The sequence below is a fragment of the Rana temporaria genome, chromosome 2 (genome assembly GCF_905171775.1).
Source record: "Rana temporaria chromosome 2, aRanTem1.1, whole genome shotgun sequence".
Taxonomy (NCBI): Eukaryota; Metazoa; Chordata; class Amphibia; order Anura; family Ranidae; genus Rana; species Rana temporaria.
In genome coordinates this window covers 508,313,035-508,332,600 of record NC_053490.1, presented here as the reverse complement: position 1 = coordinate 508,332,600, position 19,566 = coordinate 508,313,035, and the positions used below count along the sequence as shown (strand labels likewise).

The 19,566-nt window shown below is 46.6% G+C and overlaps 1 protein-coding gene across 2 annotated transcripts in view; it reads right to left on the bottom strand.

The window, feature by feature from the left end:
- DOP1B (DOP1 leucine zipper like protein B) overlaps nucleotides 1-19,566 on the bottom strand; it is a 208,375-nt gene that overhangs the window by 78,648 nt on the left and 110,161 nt on the right. For both annotated transcript variants that reach the window (XR_005747151.1, XM_040338949.1), the window contains exons 16-19: nucleotides 17,008-17,160; nucleotides 15,998-16,098; nucleotides 14,182-14,372; nucleotides 1,815-3,396 (exon numbers count right to left, since the gene is read on the bottom strand). Coding sequence is in view for 1 of the 2 variants with exons in the window: in XM_040338949.1 (XP_040194883.1) it covers nucleotides 1,815-3,396; nucleotides 14,182-14,372; nucleotides 15,998-16,098; nucleotides 17,008-17,160 (2,027 nt within the window). In the remaining variant the exon portion in view is untranslated. The remainder of the gene's footprint in view (nucleotides 1-1,814; nucleotides 3,397-14,181; nucleotides 14,373-15,997; nucleotides 16,099-17,007; nucleotides 17,161-19,566) is intronic.

Here is a 19,566-nt window from a genome sequence, read left to right as displayed (position 1 = left end):
TTCCCAGCCAGTAGTCCTGTGGTAGGTTGCGTTTCTTTCCCTCAAGGAATGTATAAAATACATTCGCATATTAATACAGAGGAGTCGGAAGTACATAAAACTGAGGAGTCGGAGTCGGACCATTTATCTACCGACTCCACAGCCCTGCCGAATACCGATACTTTTTTTTAAATGTGTCCCCAAATGCAGCCATGTCCCCCCACAAATGCAGCCATGTCCCCCCACAAATGCAGCCATGTCCCCCCACATATGCAGCCATGTCCCCCCACATATGCAGCCATGTCCCCCCACATATGCAGCCATGTCCCCCACATATGCAGCCATGTCCCCCCACATATGCAGCCATGTCCCCCCTATATCCAGCCATGTCCCCCCTATATCCAGCCATGTCCCCCCTATATCCAGCCATGTCCCCCATAAATCCAGCCATGTCCCCCATAAATCCAGCCATGTCCCCCCATACCTAGATGCCGCCGCCGCATGGTTTACATCGTGCGGGGAACATCACAGCTTTCATTTGAATAGCTGTAGTGTTCCCCGCTGCGCCGCGTATAGACACTCCCCCTTGCTCGGGATTGGACAGATCCGTCCGGCGACGGCGGCGGCAGGGCGAGTATCGGATGAGGCATCGGGGGCATTTGCGGGAGTACAAGAACTCCCGCAAATACTCGGTATCGGTCCCGATACCGATACTGGTATCGGTATCGGGACAACCCTATATAATATTTTCTAAAAATGTTTGAACTGTGTATTTACTATTTTGGCTTTAATTCCCATTTAATTATATGTGTCAAAAATAGGTCTGCAACTAACGATTATTTTCGTAATCGATTAGTTGGCCGATTAATAACCTTAAAAGTGTGGCCATACAATGTCGTCTTCCTTTTTAAGAATGTTCATTCGATTTTCTTACCGTCAGTGGGGTCAAATCGACATTCGTTTTCAACCACAGTGATGGGGAAGTTTAGAAATAATAGAAAACTTATTGGTCAAAGGAATTTTCAGACAGTGCATGTGGTTTTTATTCAGAAATTCCATTCATTTTAAATCTGAATTTTAAAAGCGAAAGTTGAAAAGTTCAAAAGTGAAAATTTCAAACAACATTCTTTCATTCAGCGAATGTAAAAAGAATTTTCGTATTAATATAATATTAACAGTAGTGATTATTTGCTCTTTTTGTACTATAAAAGGGCTAATTTTCGTTTTTTTTAACCCATTATGTTACTGGCCGATTAATCGATTATGAAAATAGTAATCGATTTCATAATCGATTAATCGATTACCGTATATACTCGAGTATAAGCCGAGTTTTTCAGCACATTTTTTTGTGCTGAAATGCCCCCTCGGCTTATATTTGAGTCACCTTTTTGCGCCTGATCTCCTGGAATTTGGGGACCCAGTACCGGCCGGCCGTAGGTTCCCTGGACCCCAATCTTGGTACACATGTAACCCCACTCTTTCTCTACGAGTGTGCAAAGTTTGTTGTCTGGGGGACATACGGCTGGGGAGCAGCGATTTTTCAAAGTCGGGCACCCCTTCCATAGACTCCCATGTTAAACGTCAGTCTAGTCATGGACACAGTGAGACATGGGCACAGTGAGGCATGGGCACAGTGAGGCATGGGCACAGTGAGGCATAAGCACCCTAGGCTTATACTCGAGTCAATAAGTTTTCCCAGTTTTTTGTGGTAAAATTAGGTGCCTCGGCTTATACTCGAGGAAATATACGGTAGTTGTTTCGGCCCTAGTCTAAAACAATATAATCAGATGCCAAAGAAATAAATGGGGTAAAGGGTTAAGCACACCTAAACGTACCTTATTTTCACTGACTCGTTTTCATACTGCTTCACAAGTTCATCTAGGTTCTTGCATATTTGTGCAACAAATGGAGCTACAGTTAAACCCAGAGATTTTCCAAAATAAGGCAGTGAGGACGTGACCAGGGCCACCCAGGGAGGGTGCATTCCATAGCCATACTCCGGACGCAGTGCCCTCACAACAGCAGAGACAAACAAGCCCTGCGACGTGATTGCATGTGACTGTACATACTGCATAGCATTTATAGACTGCTGGAAATTCACCCCCCGGTGCCATTCCTTAGAGAGGTCCACCGGTGTGTCTTGGTCCTCTTGAAGTTGCCGTAGATGATGTTCAAGAACAATCAGAACCTGGAGCAGTTTCAGCAGCTCAATCTGAAGAGGATGTTCACTCCAAATCTGGTCCTGACCAAAATTAATAACACTCTCTTCAAACAATCCCTCGTCTCCTAGGTCTTTGCTTCCACCAAGGGACACTAGTTCATATTTCTTCTGACTTGTGTACATGGAAGCAGACAAAGACAGAAGAACAAACTCTTGGACTTTGCATCTCTCAAGCAGGCTATGGATGAAATCAACGTTTTTACCCTCTGAGTTCTTGGCCACAGCGGCCAACTGTGACATCACCCTAATAAGAACTTCCACACTCTTCACTTGGACATCCCGATTGCCGAGGACATCCTTATGACTGACTTTGAGGTAACAGGGGTAATAGGAACGTAGGAAGCTCAAGCAAAGGTACGTCAACAGTTCAATCAGCAAAGAATGAGGGCACATCGATGGAGACTGGGTCTGAAGCTTGCCATAAAAGCTTTGGCCAACTAGGGCCTCTTGGTGGCGTGCAAGGAGGTTGTAAATTAAGTTAAGGTGTGCGGTGGAGCTAGTGTCCATGCTGGTACTGGCTACAGCTTCGATAAACTCCTTTGGATTGGTTTTGAGAACAGCTTCCAGAACGGAGAAGGCATACAATACTCTCTTAGAGTCATAGGGTTGCAGGTAGAGGAGGATGTGTTTGAACAAGGCCTCAATCATCTCCTCTCTCTCTTTTTGCTGTTTTAAAAGTTTGGTGCTTTTGATGACCTGAAGTTCCACTTCTGCTTCGTCGTCGCTAGAGAGAGATTCTGAGGTTTGCGTCACATCAGACTCAGTACGTACCAAGTTTAACAATGCATTAGGCCTAGATGCATCCACAGAGGACACGTTGGGCTGCCAAGGAGGCCTAGAAGAAGTGTGACCATCTATGTTGTCACTGTAGGCGTGGCCATTACTGATGTCTGCAGAACTAGGGGTGAATAAAGAAGAGTTTTCACTGACGCTTTGCCCAATGCTGGTGTCTGCGGATTCTGTGTGTTCACTGTCTTCTTGGTCATTGTCCCTACAGAATGGAGGCTCAGTGTTATTTGAGGCCCATTCATTCTTCATCCTTTCGGGATCCTTCTCAACCTCGGCCCAAATGGCCTCTCTGTCAACTGTGGTAAACTGGGGAAAGTTTTCTTCAGAATTACTCTCAGGAAACTCATAAATTCCTGCTGTGTCTTTTAATGAAGATCTTTTCCTTCTGCACCAGTAACTGATTTCTTCTATAAGTAAAGAAAAAGATAAATGAAGGTATTGTTTGATACGTGTACCTTATATATATATAGCAAGATTGCTCAGGAAAAATTCATTCTACGGATGTCTGCTTCCCTCATCCAGTGTCCCAATTTAGTCGACTAAAATGACTAAAACATTTTAGTTGACTTAAAGGAGTTGTAAAAGGAAAAAAAAATTTGGGCTAAAATTAATTGGCCAGATTCAGGTAGACGTGCCTAACGTTAGGCAGGCGTAGCGTATCTCATATACGCTACGCCTCCGTAAGTTAGAGAGGCAAGTGCTGTATTCACAAAGCACTTGCGTCCTAAGTTACGGCGGCGTAGCGTAAATGTGGCGGCGTAAGCGCGCCTAATTCAAATTGTGAAGAGGTGGGCATGTTTTATGTAAATAAAGCATGACCCCACGTAAATGACGTTTTGAACGAACGGCGCATGCGCCGTCCGTGGACGTATCCCAGTGCGCATGCTCCAAATTATGCCGCAAAGACTTATTGGTTTCGACGTGAACGTAAATTACGCCCAGCCCCATTCACAGACGACTTACGCAAACGACGTAAAATTTTTAAAATTCAACGCGGTTCTGACGTCCATACTTAACATTGGCTGCGCCATATTTTTGGTGGATTATCTTTACGCCTGAAAACGCCTTACGTAAACGGCATACCTTTACTGCGACGGGCAAGCGTACGTTCGTGAATAGGTGTATCTCGCTGATTTACGCATTCTAGGCGTAAATCAGCGTACACGCCCCTAGCACCCAGCGTAAATAGACAGCTAAGATACGACGGCACCGGCGGTCGTATCTTAGCTACATTTAAGCATATCTCAATTTGAGAATACACTTAAATATACGACGGTGCAGATTCGGAGTTACGACGGCGTATCTACTGATACGCCGGCGTATCTCTACCTGAATCTGGCTACATGTCTACAAGGTAGACAGACAGAATAGTGTAATGATTCTGTTAAAAAACAAGAAAATACCTATTAAATTCCTTCATCTATATCACCTCCGGCGTTCTAGTTTCTGTTCTCTCATTCACTTCCTGGTTTGCGGCGCTCGTTCATGTAAGAACTACATTTCCCAGTATGCATTGCGGCACACCCAGTAATTCACACCTCCTTGAAGTCTCTAACACGTAGAGAGCGTCCTGCCGCACAGATGTAGTTCCCAGGAGGGGGCGAGCACGTTACTGACAACCGCAGTAAAGCCTCCCGTCACGTTGGTCAGTAAAATCAGACAAGCAGGAAGTGAACAGAACAGAGAAGAAATAGAGCAACTTCTGAGCAAAAACGAACAATGAGGAAGTGAAAAGAGGAATGTCTGCAGGTAAAGGATGCGTATTATGAAAAAAAAAATTTTCCTTTACAACCCCTTTAACGAATACTATTTTAGTGGACTAAAATATGACTAAAACTAAAACAATTGAGATGACTAAAATACGACTAAAACTAATGTGGCATTTTAGTCAAAAGGCTAAAACTAAAAAATTTGACTTAAAAATCAAACACTGGTCTGTAGTGCATGTTCATACCTCAATACCATAAATAATAAAATAAAGAGATTTTTAATACAGCTTACCTGTAAAATCTTTTTCTTGGAGTACATCACGGGACACAGAGCAGCATATTCATTACTATATGGGTTATATGGAGTACCTTCAGGTGTTGACACTGGCAATCTCAAACAGGAAATGCCCCTCCCTATATAACCCCCTCCCATAGGAGGAGTACCTCAGTTTTGTAGCAAGCAGTATGCCTCCCAAAATGGTCCCCAAAGAGGGGTGGGAGCTCTGTGTCCCGTGATGTACTCCAAGAAAAAGATTTTACAGGTAAGCTGTATTAAAAATCTCTTTTTCTTTATCGTTACATCACGGGACACAGAGCGGCATTCATTACTATATGGGATGTCCCAAAGCAATGCTTACAATGAGGGGAGGGAGAACATCTCCAAGACAAAAGGATTTAATTTAGAGATATACTCAAATCATAATAAATCCAACTTAGTTGAGAAAAATAATCTTAAATTTTAAATTTAACTCAAAAAAAGAGGAGCCCCCGGAATCCGAGGGTCTCAAACTGCAGCCTGCAGCACTGCCTGCCCGAAGGCAGTATCAGTATTCCTTCTTACGTCCAACTTGTAGAATTTTGTAAATGTGTGGACAGAAGACCAGGTTGCCGCCTTGCAAACTTGAGCCATAGAGATCTGGTGGTGTGCTGCCCAGGAGGCGCCCATGGCTCTAGTAGAATGAGCCTTTAATGATACTGGAGGAGGCAACCCCTTCAAGCCGTAGGCCTGAGTGATTAATTGCTTAATCCACCTAGAAATGGTGGACTTTGCAGCTGCCTGCCCCTTCTTGGGCCCATCCGGTAAAATGAACAGCACATCTGTTTTCCGGATCTTCTTTGTAGCTTTAAGATAGGCCTTCATGGCCCTGACAATATCCAAGGTATGCAGCAACCCTTCCTTTCTGGAAGTAGGTTTAGGGAAGAAGGATGGTAATACCAAATCCTGGTTCAAATGAAAACTGGATATAACCTTCGGTAGGAAGGAAGGATGAGGGCGTAGAACGACCCTGTCCTTATGAAAAATAAGATATGGTTCCTTACAGGATAAGGCCGCCAGTTCCGATACTCTTCTTGCGGAAACTATGGCGACCAAAAATACTAACTTCCTTGTCAGTAAAACCAAAGGAATTTCAGCCAACGGCTCAAACGGTTGTTTCTGTAAACTTGACAGAACAAGATTTAAATCCCACGGACAAAGCGGGGATTTAACAGGAGGTTTAATACGTAAGACCCCTTGAAGGAAGGTCTTAACCAGCGAGTGGGTGGCCAGCGGCCGCTGAAACCACACTGACAGAGCTGAGATCTGTCCCTTGATTGTGCTTAATGCCAATCCCTTATCCACTCCTAGCTGGAGAAAACTTAAAACTCTATCGATGGTGAACTTGCGAGGAAGCCAAAGTTTGGACTCACACCAGCCTACATAGGCCTTCCAGACCCTGTGATAAATCACCCTAGAGACCGGTTTCCTGGCTCTGATTAGGGTAGAGATTACTTTCTGAGACAGACCTCTACCCCTGAGAATCAGGGATTCAGCCTCCAGGCCGTCAAATTTAGATGCCGTAAGGCAGGGTGGAGGATCGGACCTTGCGATAGCAGGTCTGGCCTTAGAGGCAGAGTCCAAGGGTCTCCCACTACCATCCTTAGGATTAGTGAGTACCATGCCCTTCTGGGCCATGCTGGAGCTACCAGGATAACTGGTATGTGCTCCACCCGGATCCTGCGCAGCAGGCGGGGTAGTAACTGGAGCGGGGGAAACGCATAAAGCAGTTTGAACTGATGCCAAGGGCAAACCAGCGCATCGGTTCCGCAGGCCATCGGATCCCTTGAGCGGGACATGAACCCGTCTAGCTTCTTGTTGAGTCTCGATGCCATGATATCCACGTCCGGCACTCCCCATCTTTGGCAGAGTGCTTAAAAGACTTGTGGATGCAGAGACCATTCCCCCGGCCATAGAGTCTGGCGGCTTAAGAAGTCCGTCTGAAAGTTGTCCACTCCTGGAATAAATATTGCCGATATGCAGGGCACATGAGCCTCTGCCCATAGGAGAATCAAGCTCACCTCTCTCTGAGCGGCTTGACTCCTGGTTCCCCCTTGGTGATTTATGTATGCCACGGCCGTGGCATTGTCTGATTGAATTCTCACCGGGAACCCCTGCAATTTTGACGTCCAAGCCCTGAGGGCTAGTCGAGCAGCTCTGAGCTCCGAGATGTTGATGGGCAACTGCTTCTCTAGCTTTGCCCAAGTACCTTGGCGAGTGCAACCATCCAAAATTGCTCCCCAGCCCGTCAGGCTGGCGTCTGTGGTCACTATCTTCCAAGCCACTGGGCTGAAAGACTTCCCCTTCAGTAGATTCTGAGGGTCTAACCACCAACACAGACTTTGTCGGACTCTTGATGAGAGCGGCAACGAGACCTTCCTCAGAGGTAGGAACACTCTTTGTTGTTCTGTGTCTAATCTCATGCCGAGATATTCCAACTGCCTTGTGGGCAGGAAAGCTGACTTTTCTCGATTTAGGACCCTGCCGAACCTCTCGAGGTATTGGACCGTGAGGGCCACTGTTCGCTCCCAGCCGGGAGACGAGTGATCTATGACTAGGAGGTCGTCCAGGTATGCTAGGATCGTGACCCCTTGGATCCTTAGCTTGGCTAGGATTGGAGCTAGGACCTTCGTGAACACCCGGGGGGCCGTAGCCAACCCGAAGGGAAGCGCCACGAATTGGAAATGACGTGAAGCCACCATGAAGCGTAGATATCTTTGATGTGGCTGATAAATTGGAACATGAAGGTAGGCATCCTTTATGTCTATGGACGCCATGAAGTCGTCCCTTTGGAGTGTGGCAGCTGCTGACCGCACGGATTCCATCCGAAATGAGCGGACCTTTAGGTATGCATTTACCATCTTTAGGTCCAAAATTGGCCTGACATCTCCATTGGCCTTTGGGATGATGAATAGGTTGGAGTAGAAGCCCAGCCCCTGTTCCAGGACTGGTACCTCTACTATTACTTCCAGGGAAAGTAGATGATCTAATGCCGATCTTAATGCGGCTCCCTTCTCCGGATCGTTTGGAATCCTCGACTCCTGGAAATGAGGAGGAGGAAACCTTAGGAAATCTAGTTTGTAGCCTGTGGCCACGGAAGACTGTACCCACTCGTCGGGAATGCTGGCTTCCCAAATCTCTGAAAAGAGTCGCAGCCTTCCCCCCACCTTCGTGGGTGGGGGCGCCCCTTCATAAGGTTGGCTTGGGGGCTGGTTTTGCTGGTTTGCGAAACCACTGCCTTTTGCCTCTAACAGCCTGTCCTTGTGATCTGCTGTTGAAGCCGAAGCTTGCTTTTGCAGGAGGCCGTCGATACTGCTTAGTATTAGAGGGCCCCTGCCCAGGGGAATACTGTCGTTTAAACGCAGGCCCCTGAACCTTCTTCTTAGTTGGCAAGAGAGTACTCTTGCCGTTTGAAATGGTCTGAATGTATTTATCTAGGTCTTCTCCGAAGAGTCGTCCTCCATGGAAGGGGAACCCTACCAGGAGCTTCTTGCATGGGGGCTCAGCCTCCCAGCTTTTTAACCATAAGAGTCTTCTCATATGGATAAGGGATAACGATAAACGTGACGCTTGCTGGATAGAATCCTTGATTGCGTCTACCGTAAAACATATGGCCTTAGGGACATCCGAAAATTCTTCTGCCTGCTGAGCAGGAATAAGTTTAAGCATCTGCTTAAATTGATCCGATAATGCTTGAGCAACCCCAATCGCGGCCACAGCTGGCTGTACTACTGCCCCTGCAGCAGTGAAGGAGTTCTTAAGTAGTGCTTCCAAGCGCTTATCAACTGGATCCTTGAACACCTGTATGTTTTCTACAGGGCATGTTAACGATTTGTTAACACATGAGATGGCTGCGTCCACTGCAGGAGTAGCCCATCTTTTGGAAAATTTATCTTCCATAGGATATAGGACAGAGAATCTTTTAGGTGGTAAGAAGATCTAATCTGGCTTGTTCCAATCTTGGAACAAAACTCCCTCTAATAGAGGATGGATCGGAAACACAGCATTGCTTTGAGGCGCCCTCAGTGAGCCCAAAGCTGAAACCGTCGATACCTGGAGATCTGGTACTGGCAAGTTGAATGCCTTATGGACCAAGTCCGACAATCCTTGAATCCACCAGCTCTCCCTCAGGGAGACTGCCCCAGACTCCTCTGTATCCGGATCCTCGATCCCTGAACCTACTTGGTCCTTGTCCAAGAGGTCGTCCAATTCCCCTGAGGAAAGGACCTCATCCTCTGAGGGTCCGCGCTCGGGCGACGGAGATCTATTCCGCTTACTGCCCCGCATAGCTGCGGCTATCATTTTTCCCATGCTTTTCTGCATCTCTTTTAAAGAGGTGAGTAATACCTCCTCCGTGACCATCTTAGGGTTGGACTGACTCGCGTCAGCTCCAGCCCCAGATCCCGATGGCCCCAAGGCTCCCTGTGGGGAAAGCAGCGGCATAGCTTTGTCCGAGACCTCAGACTCTCTGGGGGAATCCCCACCTCTTGTACCCTCTGACTTGTTTTTTGATGCCATGGTACAATACCGAGGTACACCTGCTACTTATTGGTACCTGGGACTTATAAATAGTTAAATGCCCAAACACCTGTTTGGGGGATAAAAAATGCTTCCTCTCCCCTAGATGACACTTTTTTCTTTTTTTTTTTTTTTTCAAATCTAGGAAAGAAAAAACATTCTGTTCCCCTGAGTAGTATTGCAAGAAAAAACTATGAGATGGAAAAGAAACAGCCTATTCCTAGGCTTGAAAACAGTTTTCTGAAGACTGCAATATTCTTTCTGGCCACTGTGTGTCCTCGGCGCCCCGTGCTTGCCGTTCTGGTCTTTCCTCCCCAGTTCCAAAGTATTGAATGAGCTATATGGAACAAACAAGGAAGGGCCGCCCCTTCCTTAAGCCACTGACCCGCCCTTCCCCCCCAGCAATCTCAAACAGGAAATGCCCCTCCCGACAGGGGGGGGGGGTTGGGGGGAAGGGAGCCTCTCTGTTCCAGCAAACTGCAGCTTGCAGCCTGGAACCACGAGGAGGTCAGCGTTTTGCCTGCTTTGCAGGCTCTGAGGAGGAAGACTGAATGGAGCATCGCCTGGAGGCTTGCAGGTAAGCACAGCTCTCTGACACACACATAAACTTTATACACAGGCCCCACTCAATGCTTTTCCAACACTACAAGGGAGGTCACATCTTATGGGGAATAATACATATAGAGCCATCCTATCTTTATGATATGCGACTGGTTTGCCAGATGCAGTGCATAACTTTAGGCATGTCCCCTGTGACCCCCCAGAAAAAACCTGCTAAGAACCAAGTTCCGCAAGTTTTCCCCTCACTTACCTGCTCCATGCCGCAGGACTTTGCCAAGCAAGAGGCCCAATCTTCCCCCATCTCCGTGGGGATGTCTAGACCTTCAGGCCCTGGGAACCTTCTTCTTCCTTGAAGGATCCACTGTCCTGGGCCCATATAGCACCCTGGCAACAGAAAACATTAGGCACCCAGAGGTTTTCTAAGTTCTGGGCCCAGGGTCCAGCTCTCTAAAAAGAAAAGCATTATGGGCTATACCCCAAGGGTTTGGGGTCCGGTTACTGACCACTTTAGCGCTGAGGCTTTTTTGGACAGAACCGGTTAGCTCACCTAATCCCAAGGATGCGGAGGCAAGCTAAACCATGACCAACACCTAAGACACTGGCGTAAAAACTGAGGTACTCCTCCTATGGGAGGGGGTTATATAGGGAGGGGCATTTCCTGTTTGAGATTGCCAGTGTCTATCACCTGAAGGTACTCCATATAACCCATATAGTAATGAATGCCGCTCTGTGTCCCGTGATGTAACGATAAAGAAATTAGATTTTTTAACTCCAGCAGTATATAACAAGTTCGGAAATTGTAGAGAAATGTTGACTAATGCATTACAATTTAATTACACCCATTAGATTTTAGACGACTAAAATGAGTTTAATGCACTGTACACACGAGCGGAATTTCCGTCGGAAAAAAATTGGATGTTTTTTCCGACGGAATTCCGCTTAAGCTTGGCTTGCATACACACAATCACACAAAAGTTCTCTGAACTTTCGTGTGTTAAGAACGCGGTGACGTACAACACTACAACGAGGCGAGAAAAAGAAGGTCAATGCTTCCGAGCATGCATCGAATTGTTTCCGAGCATGCATGTTTTTTTCCCGTCAGAATTCCATACAGACGGACGGATTTTCCTATAGGAATTTTTTCCGTCTGAAAAATTGAGAACCTGCTCTCAAACTTTTGCTGGTGGAAATTCCGCTAGCAAAAGTCTGATGGAGCATACACATGGTCGGAATTTCCGATGAAAAGCTCACATCAGACTTTTGCTGGTGGAATATCCGCACGTGTGTATGGGGCATTAGTCGACTAAAATGTACTGGAGATTTAGTCTACTAAATACGACTAAAACTAAAACAGTTGCAGAAGACTAAAATGGGACTAAAACTAAAATGACATTTTAGTCCTAAGACTAAAACTAAATAGAAATTTGCTGCCAAAATTAACACTGCCCCCACCTCCATTGTTGCCTCTTTTAAAGAGAAGTATGGGATTTATTTTATTGTAGAATCATACTTACCTAGATGAATGCAGAATCAGTCCCTGTGCTGGCTCTAAGACCCCATTCACACCTCCGCGACAAAACGCCCGACGCCGGACGCTCGTGCCGCTAGAGGGGAGAATTCCCATTGCTGTCTATGGAGATGGTTCACATCTCATAGACGCCGTACGCCTGAAAAAAAGTCCCGGACCCTTTTTTTCAGGCGGCATTGGCGTTCGGCCATACAAAGCAATGGGAAGGCTTTGTTGAAAAAAAAAAAAAAAGTTACACACTGGTGGCAAAATACGCCGCGTACGCGGCGTATCTTGTCGCGGAGGTGTGAATGCAGCCTAAGGCTGAGAACTGAATGATCAAACATCAACGATCGTTCGGTTCTCGAAGCTCCCTGAGCAGAGAGCTGGACTGTCAGGGCTGTGGAGGGGGCGGGAGCATAGCGTCTCGCATCTCTCCTCATTCATCTTGCTGCAGCTTGTCTCTGGCAAATGTTTGGAGCTGAGGCAAGCTGCAGTCACAAAGGATCCATCTCCTTCCAAGCGGCTGTTGGATTTGCCATGCAGGGAAAGGGGGGGGGTGTGGCCTTCAATACTAGACCTACGAAGCACCTCCTCACAGGTGTCAAACACAAGGCCCACGGGCCGAATGCGGCCCTCCAGGCCATTTCATGTGGCCCTCGCCCTCTTTTGGTCCTTCTCCAGACCCTTACTTTCTTCTTTTAAGCAATGCATCCAGTTTCTTCCCAGCAGCAGCTTAAGGAAAGGGGGGTGCACTGTGATGTAAGGGAGAGTGGGGGACTCAACTTCTGATGGGGGGGCTCTTAACATCTAATGTAAGGGGAGGGGATGCGCTGGACATCTAATCTTACAGATACAACCGGCCATTTTGACTGCAATCATATAGCTGATGCGGCCCTCGATGAAATGGAGTTTGACACCCCTAAACCTAGATACATGGGAGAAAGCACTACATGTACTTTGTCCCATTGGGGGCACAACAATGTAAACAAATTGAAATGATAGTTCTTTAACCAACTGCCGACCGCCTAACTGTAAGTACAAACCATTACTTTGAAGTTAAAAAGCGGGGGTTATGGCAGCACCTAATCACATGTTTTTTTAGCTCTTAACCGCCATCCTGTGGGCAACTTCTGCTATTGTTGTCTGATCTTTAGCATTGGTTTTGAGAATGCGTGTTTGTACTTTAGTCCGATGAACTTGTGTACACACGATCGGCTTATCCTCCATCAGACATTTGTTGCCGGAAAGTTTGTCTGTTTTCACAGCGAACATTTGTCCGATGGAGCATACACATGGTCGGATTGTCTGATCAAACAGGTCCGTCGGACATTTGTTGTCAAAAAGTCCGATCGTGTGTATGGGCCTTAAGACTAACCTGTCTAACCCTGTAAAAGATTAAATAACTATACATACCTTTTCTCTCCGGTCTTTATCTCCAGCAGCTGATGCTGTGTGCAGGACACGGCCGACAACGGCTGGGAAATGCCTGGGCAGTGATGTCACCCGTAGAGTTATTATGGGGCTTCCGTTGTCGGCTGCCTCTTCTGTACATTCCCACACAGAGAAGCCGTCGCTGACAGCTCAGCGTGGGACCAGAGCGGCTTCAGAAAGGGTATGTATAGAGATTTCTTCTTTACAGCGCTACTGTATATAGGTTAGTCTTAGGGCCCTTTCACACGGGACGGATCCGTGATGATCCGCCCTGTGAACCTCCGGTTGCTCAGCGGGGATCGCTCCGCTGATCCCCGCTGAGCTGGCAGATGACAGGGCGGTCCCATGCACAGTGTGCATCATCCTGTCAGATCTCCGCTCTCCCCATGGGGGAATCGGATGAACACGGACCGTTTGTCTGTGTTTTCCCGATCTGATCCGCAGAAGGATGGAAAAAATAGGATTTCTTCCGTCTGCAAAGGCGGAGCATTGCGGACCCGCATGAGATCGGGTGCCAGCCCCGGGTGCCCCCAAGCACCCCCCCCGCACGCAAAGCCTACGTTAGCGCTACACTAATTTTTTACTCCCATGTAGCGTGGCCGAGCTCCTCTTCCTCCTGTCAGTCCAGTGTTCTATCATTATGGGTCCCTAGTCCCCTATCAGACAGTGCCCGGGCCAGGCTGGGTACTGCACGGTACAGGAGATTCAGTTTCCTGTGTTCCCGGCCGGACTGAAAGGAAGTGAGCACTCAGTGTGCACTTCCTGTCAGTCCAGCCGGGAACAGGAAACTGAATCTCCTGTACCGCGCAGTACCCAGCAGTACCTGGCCACACTGACAGGACTCCAGGAGGAAGGAAGAGGAGCTCGGCCACGCTACAGCCTGGGAAGGGGAAGTTGGGGGCCCCAGGCCAGCTCAGGGCCCCAAGCAATTGTTTGTTTTGCCTGTACTGTAGCGACGGGCCTGCCCATAGTGATCAATGTATGTCCCTTTTTCATCCGTAAACGGATGGATGAAAAAGCGGACATGCGGTCCGCAGGTGTGAAAGGGGCCTTAGAATGTTGCTGTGAGTAGATTTAGAGATAGTTAGTCTTAAGCTGAACTTCTACTTTAATTGTAACTAAAGAAAATTGTAACTTCATATTATACCTGAGGAGTTCTTCTGCTTAATGCAATGGATAGATGTCCTCTGTGTCTTGGGATGGAGCAGCAGCAATAACACGGGTTCCAGAATCCGAGCGACATCATTCAAAGATAGGGCACGTACCAGCCAACCCTGAGCGGCTGCACCGATAGCTCCATCAGTACAGTTCAGGCTGTCCAGGACAACAAACAGGGACCTGCAGAGGAAAACGGATGTCAATAACTAACACAGGTAGCTGCAGCCTCACCAACCAGTACAGTAGGCTTCTATTTTTGACCTTTCCTTCTGAAAATGCTACTTATCTGGCTGTCCTGTCGCCCCTCTGGCTTCAATGCTGTCTGAGTCAATGACCTGAAACACATTTCTAAGTCAGGATTTCTGATTTCACCCTGAATTTACTTTCTGAATTACTGACACTGAACCAACATGCAGCAAGTCCTGAAGCCAAAGGCAGCCAGGTACCTAGGATTTTTAAAAAGACAAGAAGCAACGGTAAACTATGGCCCAAATTCACAACCGAGATACAACGGCGTATCTCCAGATACGCCGTCGTATCTATGTGCCTGATTCTTAGAATCAGTTACGCATAGATATCCATTAGATCCGACAGGCGTAAGTCTCTTACGCCGTCGGATCTAAACTGCATTTTTTTTGACCGCTAGGTGGCGCTTCCGTCGAATTTGGCGTTGAGTATGCAAATTAGCTAGATATGCGAATTCCCGAAGGTACGCGCTGCCGACACAGTAAAGTTACGACGTTTATGTTATGCTTTTCCCGGCGTAATGTTAAGTATGGCCGTCGTTCCCGCGTCGAAATTTGAAAAAGTTACGTCGTTTGCGTAAGTCGACCGTGAATGGGGCTGGATGTCATTTACGTTCACGTCGAAACCAATGACGTCCTTGCGGCGTACTTTGGAGCAATGCACACTGGGAAATTACATGGACGGCGCATGCGCCGTTCCGAAAAACCGTCAATCACGTCGGGTCACAGTAGTTTTGCATAAAACACGCCCCCCTGATCCAAATTTACATTAGACGGGCTTACTCTGGCCGATTTACGCTACGCCATCGCAACTTATGGAGCAAGTGCTTTGAGAATACAGCACTTGCCCTTGTAAGTTGCGGAGGCGTAACGTAAATCAGATATGTTACGCCCGCACAATTTTACGCGGCTCTACGTGAATCTGCCCCTATATTTTTATTTTTCTGACATTAAACAATGGAAAATACAAATCTGTGGCAAAAACGGTCAGCTTAGCTTAGCTTCCGATTTAAAATGCCATAAAAAAAAAATGTTTTGCCGCATAATATAACCCTAAGCTTTAGTTCATACACGCTTAATGCAGTATTTGGTACCTGTATTAATAACAACAACCCACCATCCTTTATATTCATTATATCATAAATATGTTGCTAAAAAACAAACGGAAGTCACAGAGAAATAGAGGCCTAGACATAGATTTAGATGCAAGTTTAATCGACCTTTTTTGTGAAGCATGATCCATTTTTGGATCGCACTTCAGAGGCTACTGATTGACGAGAAAGCAATCTGATGCCTCCTCCCTGCCTGTTTTAACCCCATTCTTGCCAACATGCTGCTGTTTGCCTGAATGTGCCGCGCTTGGTGGGCTTGCTGCCGCTGGTCGCTACATGTCAGGTACACTTTGCCACAATTGCCACTTCCCATTTAATAACCCCCATCCGCTCCCTAGATGGTTGGTGGGTGCCAAAAACGCATCTTAACCACGTATTCCCCATCCACCCCAAGTCTAAATGAGGCCATAGAGCAAAATATAGGAAGTTTTATTAGTATTTCAGTCACCTGTCAAAGGATCGGTTGTGAGAAGTGACACGGCTGCCTTGTATTTCTCTTGTCAGATGCCAGATTACTGAGAATCGGAACAAAGCTTCCAACCTAGTCACCTGAGATGAAAGATGTGAAAAATAAAATATACATCCTCAAGTGTTAATACAGCAATATCCAATGTTATTATATGTTTGCAATGTCAGTGTGCCATTATTCCTGGATCCCAAGTGCCAGTGGGTCATTGTTATGGGATGCAAGCCGTCAGTGTGACATTTTGATGGGATCTAAAGTATCATTGTACCATTCTTCTGGAATGTTCAGCGCTAGTGTGCCATTGCTCTGCGATGTCCATTGTCAGTTGGTCACTATTCCAAGATATCTATCAGTGTGCAATTTTTCTGGAATTCCAAAGTGTCAGTGTGGTATTGTTCTGGGAGCTACAGGGTCAGTGTGGTATTGTTCTGGGAGCTACAGGGTCAGTGTAGTATTGTTCTGGGAGCTACAGGGTCAGTGTGGTATTGTTCTGGGAGCTACAGGGTCAGTGTGGTATTGTTCTGGGAGCTACAGGGTCAGTGTAGTATTGTTCTGGGAGCTACAGGGTCAGTGTGGTATTGTTCTGGGAGCTACAGGGTCAGTGTGGTATTGTTCTGGGAGCTACAGGGTCAGTGTGGTATTGTTCTGGGAGCTACAGGGTCAGTGTGGTATTGTTCTGGGAGCTACAGGGTCAGTGTGGTATTGTTCTGGGAGCTACAGTGTCAGTGTGCCATTGGTCATGGATCCTCAGTGTCAGTGTGCCATTGGTCATGGATCCTCAGTGTCAGTGTGCCATTGGTCATGGATCCTCAGTGTCAGTGTGTCATCATGGAATCCCCAGTATCAGTGTGTGTAATTGACCTGGGATCCCGAGTGTCAGTGTATCTTTGCTCTAGGATCGTGTTTGTGAGTCATTGTTCAGGGATGCATAGTGTCAGTGAGCCACTGTCCCGAGTTCTTGTATTGGGCCCAGAGAAAAGCCAGAGTATTACCTTATCATTGTCCAGCAGGGTCTGGCAGATGATCTCCTCACAGATGTTAGCGGATGGGGCCAGGCAATGCAGACGGTAGAAAAGCTCCACACAGGTGATATGATGCTCTCTGGTCTCCATGTTTAGCTGATTCCATAGGACATGAGCCACTCTCTGCCGGGAAAACACTGTTATATCATCTCACCAAACAACAACTACTATGTGAAAAATGAACGGTTTAAATGACATCTCATCCTCTTCTGCACACAATTAGGGCAGCACATAAAAATAAGAGGATTCAGGAGTACAAACACCAAAAGGTTTTGACACAAGCTACAAACTAAGGGTTAAAGAGCTCTGAATAAGGACATTTCTGAATATTCAGTCTTTAGTGTAGTTATCATAATTCTGCAGATTTATTTATAAATCTTCATACATGCCCGGTTCACACTGCTGCGTCTTTAAAATCGTGCGATTTTACCGCGATTTTGCCACAATTCGCAGCCGCGATTTCAGGGAATGCCAGTCTATAGAGCTGAATTCGCATCACACATGGATCAAACTCGAACAGGACCCTTTTTTAATGCAGATTAGATTCGCAATGCATTGATGTGAACGGCACCCATGGAAAACTATGTTAGTAAAATGACTTGTGAATTTGAGCAATCGCAACGGATCAAATTCGCAGCAGTGTGAACCCAGCCTTACTTAGCTTTTTCTTTCCCTGAGCCTAATGCCGCGTACACACGATCATTATTCGGTATGAAAAAAACGACGTTTTAAAAAAATGTCATTTAAAATGATCGTGTGTGGGCTTCACATAATTGTTCGGGTTCAGAAAAACGACAAAAAAAAAAAAATTATTCGAACATGCTGCATTTTTTAACAACGTTTTAAACAATGTCGTTTTTCGGGTTGTAAAAAAAGGTTGTGTGTGGGCTAAAACGACGTTAAAAACCAGCGCATGCTCAGAAGCAAGTTATAAGACGGGAGCGCTCGTTCTGGTAAAACTACCGCTCGTAATGGAGTAAGCACATTCATCACGCTGTAACAGACAAAAAAACGCGAATCGTCTTTTACGAACACAAAATCAGCAAAAGCAGCCCCAAGGTTGGCGTCATCCGCATGGAACTTCCCCTTTATAGTGCCGTCGTACGTCACCGCGCTTTGCTAGAGCATTTTATAAAAACGATCGTGTGCGGGCAACGTCGTTTTAATGATGAAGTTGGAAAAAACAACGTTTTTTCTAGATGCTGAAAAACACTGTTTTTTACATGCCGAAAAATGATCGTGTGCGGCATGACACTTCAGATTGAGGGTTAGCAATTAGAAGCCAGCTGTTTGCCTTCACACACTGGGGGAGATTTCCTAAGGGCCCTTTCACACGGGGCGGATCAGTAATGATCCGCCTCCGTGTGTCCCTACAGCTCAGCGGGGATACTCCGTAAAATCCCCGCTGAGCTGGCAGCTGACAGGGCGGTCCCCGCCCCTGTGCAGGGACCGCCCTGTCTTTCCTCCGCTCTCCCCTATGGGGAATCGGATGAACACGGACCGTATGTCCGTGTTCATCTGATCCGGCAGACAGAAGAAAAATAGGGTTTTCTTCTGTCCGAAAATGCGGATCTTTGCGGAGGCGGACAAATTACGGGTGTCAGCGGATGGTCATCCGCTGACACCCGTAATCACATAGGGACCAATGTATGTCCCGTTTTCATCCGCCACGGACGGATGAAAATGCGGACATACGGTCCGTACGCGTTAAAGGGCCCTAAAACTGGAGAGTGCAAAATCAGGTGCAGCTGTGTATAATAATCAATCAACTTTCATTATTTTTTTTTCTTGTCAAAGCTTAATTGAAAAAGCTGAAGTTAGAATCTGATTGGCTACCATGCACAGCTGCACCAGATTGTATACTCTCCAGTTTTAGTACGTCAACCCCACTCTCTTCCAAAGCCTTTGGGGATAACTCTTCCCACATGTGAACTAGACAATATATTAAAGGGGTTTTTCACACGGGCGGACCGTATGTCCGCTTTTTCATCTATCTACATACATTGGTCCCTATGAGATCGCGGGTGTCAGCGGATGAACATCAGCTGACACCCGATCTCGCAATCCTCCGATTCTGCAGACGGAGGAAAACCCTATTTTTCCTTACGTCTGCGGATCGGGTGAAAACGGACAGACGGTCCGTGTTCATCCGAACCCCCCATAGAGGAGAGCAGAGAAAAGACAGGGCGGGGACCGCCCTGTCATCCGCCGGCTCAGCGGGGGATCAGCGGTGCGATCCCTGCTGAGCAAGCGGAGGTTCACGGGGCGGATCATCACTGATCTGCCCCGTGTGAAAGGGCCCTAATAGTAGCATCCCCATTTTTTTACAAAATCAAAGCAAAAATAAATTGACATCGCTACTCATCAGGAAGCCTTTTGCTGTTTGTGAGATTATATATATATATATATATATATATATATATATATATATATACACATATATATACACACATATATATATATATATAAAACCACACACACACACAGTATACAGGTATAGCTCAAGCTCATTTTTTTTTGAATATCATC